Here is a 12,882-nt window from a genome sequence, read left to right as displayed (position 1 = left end):
CTCCCCCTTTCCCCCCTATTTCCCCTATGGCTGTTACAGTAATAATCGCAGTCCAGCCCATGAGCTCCTACACAAGGTCGTAAAGATGGGCAGCCTTCATACTGCACTTAGCAGTGGTAGATTAGATATACTTTCATTTTAAACTCTGTTGTATTGATCCCGCAATTGACATCCTTTGTGTACATGTTATTTAAGTTTTCACTCTTCTTAGGTGCGCATTGTAAAAAGATGCCAATTTACATGCCATGATAGTTTTACATCATTGAAGTAAATAATAATTATTATTAATTTACTTCCATCATTATTACATTGTAATTTAATTTCATCCCCACAAAAATGATTTATTTCTTTTAGTGCCAATGATCTCATTCTACATGAGTTTGAATCCGTCTTAGTTACATTAAATTAGTTTGTCTTGTTTCTTTTCTGCATGTATGTACCACTTTAATATGATATACGTTAACTAAAGTTAAGGATAGTTTAATTTATGCCTGATTGTTTCACAACATGTACTTGCTTTCGCAGTGTAACACGCAAGTTGGCGCACTACATGGTAGATGTGTTGGAGGAACACCAAGACAGAGTCATGGAAAACCTGCTTGCAAATGGGCGTAAGTACAAATTTAAATAATTTTGTACCTTGTCAATTTAGGCAGTTAAAGTGACTCATGTGTAATTTCAAAATTATGTACATCTTAAGATCATCCCACACAACATTCAACAGTAACCAACCATTTAATTTTACATAAAGTTATAAATTATACAGAGAATGGAATAATGCAATAATTCAATTTGGCGATAATATTGAAAACTACTTAGAACAGTAAAAACTAAACAGCTGAGGATACAATTTTATTCTGACAGCAATAATCAAAATGTTCATTCTTGTCCCCATAGTACATGTAGTTTCATTATCGTCGTTATAATGACTACTAACAGCAATTACATGTAACACAGTCATTCTTATAGGGACAGATACTGTAGTTCCAGAGCCTGTTAGTTTTCACTTTTTGTTGTGGTGAATACTTGTAGTATTCAATTTGTACAATTTTTTAATGTGCCCTTTTTTCCACAGAGGATCTGCCAAGCTTTGTCACCAAGTTTCAGTGGGATTCTGCCAAATATCCAATCAAGCAGTCGCTTAGGAATTTGACAGAGATCATCAGTAAGGTACAACCATACCGTAACTATTTCAGTCATTATCAGTTTTCTCAAACAAGCACTTCAGAATTCATGTTATCATACTTAACCAAAGTGGCTAATATCAATTTGGCAAAAAACCCCACAGACATACACGCGTACACTGTATGACAAGTTTACAAAAGATGGAACAAAACCAGGGATGTTGCTTGGCACCAACTGGCCAATAAAAATGTATTTGGGTGGAAGAGACCTTTTCATTGCCAGAAATTCAACTGAATCACAAAAAACTTGAAGGCATTTTTGTGGCTCATTCAAATTTCCTTGTCCGAATATGGGCTGGGTTGCTTATTGAGTTGACCAGCTTTAGTTAGTACTAGTGATATCCCTGATCAAAACACTTTGCTTTTATTGCTTGTTTCAAAGACAACAGGATAAATAAACGTCATCAGTCTCCACTCACTAGTGTCCAATTTCGAGATAAAAATACAGCTTAAATAGGTGATTTCCAGGCCCTGTGGAATGACTTAAGGATTTGTGTGAGCCCCGAGGTGATGTCTTTTATCTAAGGCTCAATTTTAGTGAATCGAAATTAAGGTCTTGGTACTGATCTTGCTTTAGTTTGGAGTTCAGTATCTGAGACAGTGTAGTCAATAACAAAAGTACTTATTAATGGTCTACAGACTAAAGTGACAGAGATAATTTTTTTGACTTTGATGATTAATTTCATTCACATTGTTAAAACATTGAGTCCTTTAGAACTTCACCCATCTTGAAAATGTCATTTCTGGGGGTTCATTAAGGTTTTGTGCTGGGTTTTTCAGTCAGGCATTGTCATCATTTTCAGCAAAAGAAAGTAGAGATGATTTAAAAAAAAAAGTGCAAAGGGTATCTTAACAAGTTACAGGTCAATAATTTATTCTGTGCCCAGTCCTAAATACAGCTGTAGCCTGTCACCTGTGAACCAGCCCCCTTTGGTGGATGAAGTGTCTTACATTACACAGCATAAAATCTTTTAATGACACTAGGGACTTTAAAATCTACAACGTGGTTGTGAACAAAAATGCCACAAAACAAGAATATCATTGGTTAAAAGAGGAAAAATAATCATGCTGCATGCGCGACATGCATTTTTTCTGGTACCCTGCATGAAGACAACATGAAATCACCAAATTTGAGGTTTTTATTGGGAGCGTACAAAATGCAAACCTTTAATTCTACAAAGTGTATATTTTTACTCTGAAACCGCTCTTACCAATTTATTTTGAGGATACTTCGCCTGCATTGAATGATGCGAACGCAGTGGAATAATTGCAAAAGGCTCAAATAATTTATGATGTAGCAAAGCTATTATTTGAGGTGACTTTTTCGTCTATGTTGCCGTCATAGATCTTAAAGTCCCTACTCTTAGGAGGGAAAGGGGTAATGAAATCCCTGCTTTTCATGAATTATCGATATCAGAAGTCTTTCAAGAATACAACATTTTGTTACCGTTTTAACAAGTTATAGACCCTATGCAAAAATGGCTGCCTTTAAATTATTCTTTTGTTCATATTCAAAATAGCCCAACTAACCTCGTTTTTGAGACAAAAATTCTAAAGAATTTGTTATCCCAAACAAGGTTAGTTGGGCTATTTTGAATATGAACAAAAGAATAATTTAAAGGCAGCCATTTTTGCATAGGGTCTATTGCTGGTAACAGAGTTAACCCTTTGATGCCCAAACTGGCCTAAACTGGCCAGATTTATTTTACTGTCTTAACGCCAGACGATTTTACACGTCAATGGGGAATCCCTGGAAGTCAATGGGTTAACTGTTATGAAATGATGGAACTTTCCAATTTATTGTAGCAAGTAAATCAGATTGAGCATGACCTCAAGACCAAGTCATCAGCATATAACACCATCAGAGGAAACCTTGCTACTTTGGAAAGAAAAGCCACGTGAGTTATCATTAAATTTTACTATCCCTAATTCAGTATGCAAAACTTGAAGAATTCTTAGGATATTTACTCACATGTACATTTATCAAAAGCTTTAGTGGTAGAGTTGTCATTCTACTTGTAATGGAGACAGATTCAAGTAATTAGGATAGGCATGCTTCTGTCAAGTGCTAGACCATGGCTGTGTAGTGGTTGGTCCATTCAGTGTTGTTGGAGAGCGGCATCTGGCATAGTTCATTAATTCAAATCTTGCATAGTTAGTTGATTTTATTCTTTATGTACATTGTTGTATTGTTGTGTTGCAAATTAAAAAAAAAAAAATTTAAAAAAATATATTGCATAGTAATCTCTGCCATCAGTTTTGCAAACAATAATTATTGATGAGGCCTGGGCCAGGGCCCGGTTGTTCGAAAGTTGATTTACTTAATCCAGGATTAGCGTATAACTAAACTTTTGTTTCATGTTTTCAACTTTTTGGTGGAAGTTTCTTTTTCTTATTTTTGTTTTTCAAGATTGACTTCTTCTAAATGTAAAGTTTTGCTGAGAATATCAGCGTCGAAGAGCATTTGGTTAATTTTAATCTGGGATTAGCTAACACCCTCAGGAACAGCTTAGCCCTACTCACCAGGCCTTCTGATATTACGCGATGGTGCGATTTCGCACAATCGACCTCAAATCGCATCCGATCGCACAATTCACGAAAAATCGCGTAATTCACAAAAGGACGCACAAGATTCATAAAACGAAACATAAATCAAGACGTTTCTTAGAAATTCCTTCATAAATACGCCATTTTTAAGATGATTTATCTTGGAAAAAGGCGAAAAACCTTTGTCACCTCCGATTTCGTAAACATTCGAAGTTCAAGGCCCTATTTTTCATGTCGGGGACCTGGTACGAGTCTCCTTCTATTGGTGCAACACAAACACGCCCTTATATACACACGAATGAAGGGGTAGTTTCTAAAGAAACTGTGGTGCAGCGTCGGTGGGGAAGTAGTATACAAAAATTTGGTTTTATCAACGGAGTTGATAATGTAAATTGGCCACCGTACAGAGATTCTAAAAGCTGACGTTTCGAGCGTTAGCCCTTCGTCAGAGCGAATATGTAACCTTATATACACACCACTGAAATGACACAGTTGCCTTCTCTTATAGAAGAGATTTGTGAAAAATAAGCGAAGTTGTAAGTTTTTTGGCAAAATGTAGTTTCTTTCGTTGAAAACTGATAAAAACTTACTCATGGATAAGTTTGTTGTGAAAACGCTCGCTTTTTCTTCGACGAAGAAGGAAGTTCCCACATTCCGCCCGATCTGACAGCTCACAATCGAGCAAGAAAGTACCTCACAGGTACGCTCCACGTGGACGATGGACTGATGTTTTTCTCGTCGTGCAATATTAGGGCCTTTTATACGAGAGAAAATAAGCCGTGGCTTACTCTGGCCACGGTGTACAAAATACGCAAAACGAACTATTTATACCAATATATATTCCCAGGTCAATATAAGCCGCGGCTTGAAAAAGACGTGAATGTAGATTTTGTACCATTTATACGGGGTGAACATTCGAGTCTTCTGTAAGCCACGGCCAGAGAAAGCCGCGGCTTATTTTCTCTCGTATAAATGGGGGTATGGCCTTATTGTGATTGACTATCTTCGGAAGTTCGTGGTTGACGAGCACCTTGGTCATTCATTTGGCATGTTAGCTGTATCCTTTCAACTTTTCAACTTTTATTTATCCCAACTAATGTCAATCGAGATACATAATTACTGTTCCTTTGTGTTGAAAATGTCTTTAGGGCAGCAGAAAAGTGTTTTCCTTAACCTGAAACCGTATAAAACAAGCTTAAAATTGCTGAGAAAAAAATCGCATAATTTACATTATTTATCGCATAATTGGCCTTTCTAATCGCACAATCTGCCCTGAAAAAATCGCATAATTTGCATTTTTTAATCGCACCCTATCAGAAGGCCTGACTCACTGCATTGAGCTGTGGCAATCTTCCAGCAGTCTGCTTCAATGTTTCAGCAATACTTCATGTTGCAAAACAGTGCTGGATAGCCTGCTGGCGAGCATCCCATGGCTACAGTACCTCACCATAGAGGAGATCTTTTGGTCCAAGCTGTTTGGCACCACCTGCAATTATACTGGAAGATGCACAGTGCTCTTCTGCAGTTTTGACCATAGTCATCAATAATTTTTTTTATTTCTTTTTCTTTTTCTAATGAAGGGGAAGTCTTCTGACTCGAAATCTAGGAGAACTTGTAAAAAAGGAGGATTTTGTTTTAGACTCTGAATACCTCACAACACAGCTTGTAGTTGTTCCAAGGTAATTTACATGTAGAACAACTTTTGCCTTCCAAAAAAATATTGGCTATTTACTCCAGAAGTACTGCAGTTCACATAAATAATATTTTTGAATATTGTTACCGGTTTTACCGGTAATGTCTAGAGGTTTTGTCAAGGCAAGCACACTACTGTTGTGGTAATAAATATTGGTCAATTCTTGACATCACTGTCATTGTTTCAGGGTCTTGTTCTGCTACAGCGTTGTTCCTTTGAGAACAATCTTTGTTCCATAGTGTCTCTTGATCCACATCTCGCAAAGGGAGAGTTTTGTCGCTCAGGGCAAAATGGCAATTAGTAATGTTACCACACCGTTTACAGAGAATTTACTAATCAAAAGCACTGATGACTTTTGTGGGCAATGGTATTTTTATTTTTATTTTTATTTTTATTTTGTGGTTAGTATCAATTGACGTTTAAGTCATTTTGTTTCAACATGGGTCAACTTCTTTCAACATACATACATAATAGATCAAGTTGTCAACCTAGGTCAATTTGGGAAAGGTACAAAACACAGGTTACAGGTCATTGTTTTACCAATACAGGTAGAATCCTAAACATTCATTAAAGCTAACCTTAAACCTTATTAGACCCCAGCAACAGTTTTTAGGCCTAGTGTTAGCATTTGGAAACGGTTGGGGTTGTTTCTGTATTGGTAAAACAATGACCTGTGATCCGTGTTTTGTACCTGTGCCAAACTGACCTAGGCTGAAACAACTTGATCTAGGTGGAAACAAATTGACCACGGTTGAAACAAAATGACCTAGTTTGTTTGCAATTTTAACCTTAGGAGCAAAATGACCTGCAACGTATGTATACTTGTAACCTAAATAAAGTGTTTGTATGCAGAAGCACATGGCCTTGGAGCATGTTGCCTGAAACTCTTTTCCTTGGAACAAAACTTGGGATTTTAGGGCACCAAGTTTATGCCCAAATACATGTATGAACAAAAATAAGATCAAAGCTGCATGTGCAGGAAAATGCACGAGCTAAGTTACATCCAAATAAGGAAATTTAAGGAGTTAAGGCTTCAAGGTCATGAGGTTCTTTTTTCTATTGAATACTACCCGTATAAAACCACCACTCATATAAATGTAACACTGTTTCTCCAAGACTCAATTTTTTTACACTATTTTCTTTTAAACTCAGGGCCCTATATAATGATTGGCAGAAGGCCTACTGGAAACTAACTGATATGGTTGTACCAGAGTCATCCAGGTTTGACATTTCTTTATTCTGAAAGTTAAAGTACCGATTTATCAATTTTGTTCGGTACAACAATTAATATTAATACCTGTCAGGTATGATGTTTACAAAGAAATGTTCTGTATTTCATTCTTGCATTTAATTCTTTTCTTTGAAGAATAGTTTGCTTTCAAACATTAAACTGTGAAATGGTTTTCTCGCACGTGTGAGATTACATTGAAGTAGTCAACTATAGTACACCTCAGAATCTATATCAGTATGATTAATATAATTATTATGATTCAATTAAACTGAAAATAATATTCATGATACAAAAACAGTGGATAGCGTTGAAGGCACGCTGTGACTGGCTACCCGACCTCTGAACATCCCCTTTGCTATTCACCTCCGAGCAACTTGCGTGTGATTTGCGCCCGAAAATATTACAATCATTGCAGCAATAAACGAGTTAAAATTCTCTTTTTGTGCTACATTATCTCACTATTTTAGTACTGTATATACTTAAACAACTATTCAGCAAAGTGGAGGTGGCTTTAAAGTTGTGGATATTTACTGAGCCACGAATCCATGCACCACTAGCCACCTCCACTTCAGTGAATAGTTGTTAATAATTATTGTATTGTAACAACTATTCACCTCAGTGTCGGTGGCTAGTGGTGCATATTTACCGAGCCACAAAGCAGCGAGGTAAATATCCACCATTAGTATATACTAAAACAGTGGATAGCGTTGAAGGCGGGCGCGCATTGGCTTGTCAAACTTCGAATATCCTGTGCTATTTACCTCCTAGCAACTCGGGGAAAAATGGCGTCCCGATTTGCATCCGTGACAAGTGAAGAAAACATCCAAATTAATTTTTTGTGCTCTATATTATTTCACTGTTTTAGTATATACTAAAACAACTATTCACCTCAGTGTCGGTGGCTAGCGTTGGATATTTACCTCGCCGCTTCGCGGCTCGGTAAATATCCACCGCTAGCCACCTCCACTTCGGTGAATAGTTGTTGAGTAGCCACCGACGCTGAGGTGAATAGTTGTTTTAGTATATACTAAAACAGTGAGATGATATTGCACAAAATGACGATTTCGACTCATTTTTACTAATTTATTCCTGCGAAGATTACAACATTTTCGGGAGCAAATTCCGCGCGAATTGCTCGGAGGTGAATAGCAAAGGATACCCGAAGTTTGAGTAGCCAATCAGCACGCACGTTCAATGCTATCCACTGTTTTAGCATATGCTATGATTATTACAGAAAGAAACAATTTATATTAACATAGAAGTGTAAAGAAATTCAAGTACAGTAGAATGAAGCAATCAAATTTCTTTGCACGTGATGAAGTTAAATGTCAAACTTGAATCCCCAGCGTTAACATGAACATTCAAGGTCGCATGACCAAATTTAGACAATGCGATATCCAACCAATCCCGATGGTTAATTATTCTTCTTTATCATTTTCGTTCTTGCTCTGGTCACAGATTGGTGCATGAAGACAATGAGCATGGCTTGTTCACTGTAACCTTGTTTAAGAAAGTGGTAGACGAGTTTAAGCATCATGCACGCGATAAGAAGTAAGTTGTCCCTTTTCTGTTGTGGTTGTCTTTGTTTCTTAGAGTGTGCCATGTTTTGAAGAGCTTTACTCGCGAGTGCCGCGTACATTGTACAACGAAACAGTTTTCGTCCACCATAAAAAGGCTTTAAGTGCGACAGGTTTTATCGTTTATCCTGGAAATGTTGGTGGCAATGGACCATCCCTGTTACCAAAGAAGCAACGATGGTGGCTCCACAAGTTTTGCATAACAATAGAGTCAAATTCCCAAAAGACATTTTAATGCATTGTTCTGTACACCAACATGGCCGTCGTGACGTCAGATGCAAACCACCAATAAGAGATAATAATGGGCCATTTCCGAGTTCACGTCTGTCTCCTCTTCAAAGCGAGTCGAAGTGCGAAGTTTTTGTGATGTAATTAAGTTCTACTTTAAGAAGATATAACTAAGAGACAAAATTCTCTGTTACTCCGAGTTTCGTGCTCACGCACTCATCAGACAGTATTTCTACTTTACATATGACTGAAAACTAATTTTCATAAGAAAGAATTCGCACTTAGACTCGCTTTGAAAAGGAGGCAGACATGAACTCGAAAATGGCCTATTTGCTTAAATGCGAGAATCACTTCTTTCTTTCAAACATATTAGCCTCAGTGTGTGTGGTAAATTAGGGGCTGGTTTACACCGGCGATGCAAGGATATGCACGAGAACATACATAGACACTTTCACTTGTCGCTTCATGTGCCTTTTAATTGTTCTATTGAAAATATAAATGGTCCAGACTCTATTGAATTTGCCGATATTGATTATGCTCGCGTCAACTTTGTAAACCACTGAGTCCTAAGAGTGAATTTTTGAGAAGGACAGACAATATCCACTGCCGGACTTTTAAAAAAATGAGACTAACAGTAATCATTCATTAGGAGCTGAGGTATGTCAAAGCCAAGCGAATTGAATGAACGGCAAGGCCACCGCGCATCGGGCTGTCATGTGGTGAAAAACGGCATCATTGTAGTAGCTCCCCTGAAATGCACTTTAAGAAAAATAAAAATAAAAGTAACATGGACTCTTCCTCTTCATTTTCAGGTTTTTAGTACGTGACTTTGTGTATGACGAACAGGCTTTGGAAGCGGGGAAGAACGAAATCACAAAACTCGAATCTGATAAGAAAAAGCAATTTGTAAGTCAAAGTAACTTTGTTTCGTATTCTCTGCCTTTTTTGGTACATACCGAAATACACCCATCTCCTCCATTTCAACATCGCCTATATCCAGAAATACATGTCATGCATGGGTAACCGGTCGTTTTGCCTACAAGTCGCTTCTCCTAAGTGCGAAGTTGATTCACCTTCACGCGTGAAGTCGTTTTGCCAACATGCAACAGAGCATTCGCTCTGACGAAGGGCTAACGCTCGAAACGCCAGCTTTCCAAATCGTTCACGGAGGTAATTCGACCTTTGTCAACACGTCTGATAAAACCGAAGTTTCCTGTTTCACTCTCCTCCCACAGACGCAGCACCACGGTTTCTTTAGAAACTAGAAAAAATTTGTGAGACTTTTACGCAGTCGGCAGAAGATTCACAGTATAAAGAATGAAACTTAAAAACAAACTTCGTGCATCCAACTCGCTGTGCGTCTCGGTAAAAGATGTCCAAAATGACACGAAACGACTTATAGGCGAAACGACCGATATCGAACTGTACAGGCGTAAACTGTCACATTGTCCGCAATTTTTGCACTTCAAGTAAACCTGAAAATACAGATACGTAGTCGACGATTACTCTAAATATTTATCAAAATCGGCGTGCATCTTTTTACGTACATTTTGATGAAAATGTTTTAAAATCTCTTGCACTATCCCCAGAATTTGGCAAGGGTATAGTTTTTGTTGATAAGGTTTTTCTCTCCAGAGGGACGCTTAATTGTCGTCACCCGAGTCGGATTTGCGGCGTGGCGCAATATTCATTTCTTGCGGCTTCATTCAACAAGGGCTGAACATTCAATTCTTTTTGTTGCGTGATTTGCCTGTAGCGGTATTCTAACATTTTTATAGCTTAACACTTACTTGAAGACCACCTTTCTTCTTTTAGGGTCCGTTGGTGAGATGGCTTCGAGTGAATTTTAGCGATGCTTTCATTGCATGGATTCACGTTAAGGTAAACTTTCGCTTAAGCAGTGTTATGTGCAAAATCTCTCATGAAAATGACTGGTAGAGCTGGATACCATTACAAGAATTTCTCTCTTGGAGGGAAATCTCCATTGTTTCTCACGGTGTTAATTCAACGAGCATGTGCCAGAGGCCATTGCATGGAGGGGGGGGGGGGGGGGGGAATTTGCTTTTTAGAAAATTTCTGCACCAGCCTCCATTCTATTCCCTTTCCGGATCACACGCGAGAATACCTGTACGCCCTAATTACAGCTACAATGTTTACAGTTTGCTTATAGCATCAATCTGTATGTTTCATGCTTGTGATTATTTTCAGGCCCTTCGCGTGTTTGTGGAATCAGTTCTAAGGTAAGGTAGTTTTGAAGCACGAGTTGATTTCTTTAAAAGACGTACTTACGGTCATAAAACGCTCATGTAAACGCAGACTTTTAAGTTAACAAATTAGTTTTAAAAATAGACACTGACAGGTCGTGGTGACGTCGTTTTGGATTGAACCTTTTGCATTTTATAACTAATTGAACGTCTCTGGTTTGTTTAATTCAGATACGGACTGCCAGTGAACTTTCAAGCAATGCTTTTACAGGTACCTCAGCTAGTTTTGTTCTCACTGATAAAACCATAGACAGTGCTAGCAGACTCTCCAGAATAAGACGAGCCGATCGCATCATTTGCAGATGAAATTACAAAGGGAGCACTTTCTCTTCACTAAATTTTAATAGCCTGAGTGTTGGTCCGACCAGGCCTTGAACTCGCGATCTCCCGAACGAAAGCCCGATGCTCAACCAACTGAGACACCGGTTGTCGATTACCTTTTATTTGCTGAATTTAGATTTTAAATTTTCTTTTAGATCTGGAAGCAATAAAAAATGGGAGTTATCATCTAGGAAAGAGAAGCGTTTTAAAACCATGGTGATAAACAGGTTTAAAAAGTGCTCAAGATCCGGTGTGAATAAATCACGCTTCAGACTGCACATGTAATGAAATGCAAGCTCATTTTCGACATGTCCTGTCCCTTTGCAACAAGACGCCGTGGGAGAGTTTACGTGGGGTACATCGTGCGATCGAAATCTTTTGCTCATCATTGTAGTTTCCAGAATCTCACGTCGTTCTTGTCGATCGTCGGCTTTCTTTGGCCTCCGATGATTCTTCGGGCAGAGTATTCAAACTTTACTTCCTATGACGGAAGATATGTCCAGGATTGACCCTATTAAATTAGATGCAAGTGGATTTCACAACGCGTCACGAAGTGTCCCCTTTCTCTTCTCTCCAACTTCACTAGTGTCTCGGAATGCATACAATTGACTGCACAAAGCGTCCTCCAAATGCTGCTCTTCAAGTAAGGATAAACAGCCGCATTTACTCTAAGCTCAAAATAACGCTAAACTTTACCCTTACCTTGTTGGAAATAGGTAACAAGGGGGCACTTTGTGTACGATTGCATCTAATTAGGGTCAATCCTTGACATAAGTGGCGACGGAAGGTTTCTGAAAGTGTTTCTGTTTAACATTCGTATACCACACAGCTCATTACAACCACTAATTATTTTCATTGGATCGATATGAAGTGCAGCTTTATTATATTCAGGATTAGGCTCCATGGTTTCCGTTGAGTATTTTGTGCTCCTTGTTTTATGAACCAATCACGAGAGCGATTGCGTTAGGTACCTCCTGGCCCTCGTCATTGGCCATAGGCCGGAGCCTTCCTGTGCACCATATCGTTGAGTCGACCTTTGGGCGCATCTTTCTGTTTTTAGAACTAACCCTTCAGCACTCACATTTACATCAATTTAAACAAGTTGCGTACATTGTTTTTGCTATTTTTGTCTTCGTTGAACAATAACTTTATTCTGATTGGCCATTCTAAACAGTGCGAGCAGAGCCGAAGAAGTTGTGGCGTTCTAAAAATAGAAAGATACGTTGAAAGGTTGACTCATAGGGCTTCTATGGGAGAGGCAAGCGCCTACTCATGGGCTCCTGCCTTAAGCTTGTTGGATTTTTTCTTAGACAGCCGTGGAATTTTATTTGTTACTCTCGCTAAAGCCAGTAATCGGCTCCATCTTAACGATTTGCGACGCGCCTTGACTACAGGTGTTGTTGCATTGTCAGGAGTTTACATAAGCTTTTGTAATTGTTTGCAGCCATCTAAGAAGACGTACAAGAAAATCAAAGACACTTTGGATTCGTGTTATCAACATCTTGATAACCAAGGCTTTAGTTCAACAATGTACGACCCACAGGTATGGAACAATCTTCTATTTAGCTGAGACTGCCAGGCTCGTTTCCAGGGCCTTACTCCGTAAAAGCCATGGATTCGAAGTTGGTTCACAGCAAAGCAAGATCCCATCGTTTCTCTTAGCCAGCGGGGCCCTCGCACGAGAAAACGAAGGGCTCTGGAGGCATAGGAAATCCAATTTTTTTCACTGGTTAAAATCTTGAACCGGAAGTAAAAGTAGCCGATGTGGCGCGAAATGACCAGTGTCTGTTTAAAACTACGATATTACTTAATTCTGTTCAAGAAGAACAGAAGTCAC

At 38.6% G+C, this 12,882-nt stretch overlaps 1 protein-coding gene across 1 annotated transcript in view; it reads left to right on the top strand.

Moving 5' to 3' along the window:
• Nucleotides 1-12,882, top strand: part of LOC138001967 (V-type proton ATPase subunit C-like) — a 20,006-nt gene that overhangs the window by 4,387 nt on the left and 2,737 nt on the right. Inside the window, exons 3-13 of the mRNA XM_068848177.1 lie at nt 526-611; nt 1,076-1,170; nt 2,991-3,082; nt 5,312-5,410; nt 6,577-6,645; nt 8,114-8,206; nt 9,273-9,366; nt 10,276-10,341; nt 10,669-10,700; nt 10,896-10,935; nt 12,490-12,588. Coding sequence (XP_068704278.1) covers nt 526-611; nt 1,076-1,170; nt 2,991-3,082; nt 5,312-5,410; nt 6,577-6,645; nt 8,114-8,206; nt 9,273-9,366; nt 10,276-10,341; nt 10,669-10,700; nt 10,896-10,935; nt 12,490-12,588 — 865 coding nt within the window. The remainder of the gene's footprint in view (nt 1-525; nt 612-1,075; nt 1,171-2,990; nt 3,083-5,311; nt 5,411-6,576; nt 6,646-8,113; nt 8,207-9,272; nt 9,367-10,275; nt 10,342-10,668; nt 10,701-10,895; nt 10,936-12,489; nt 12,589-12,882) is intronic.

This window comes from Montipora foliosa, chromosome 1, assembly GCF_036669935.1.
Source record: "Montipora foliosa isolate CH-2021 chromosome 1, ASM3666993v2, whole genome shotgun sequence".
NCBI classification, from domain to species: domain Eukaryota; kingdom Metazoa; phylum Cnidaria; class Anthozoa; order Scleractinia; family Acroporidae; genus Montipora; species Montipora foliosa.
This window is presented reverse-complemented; position numbering and strand designations above follow the sequence as displayed.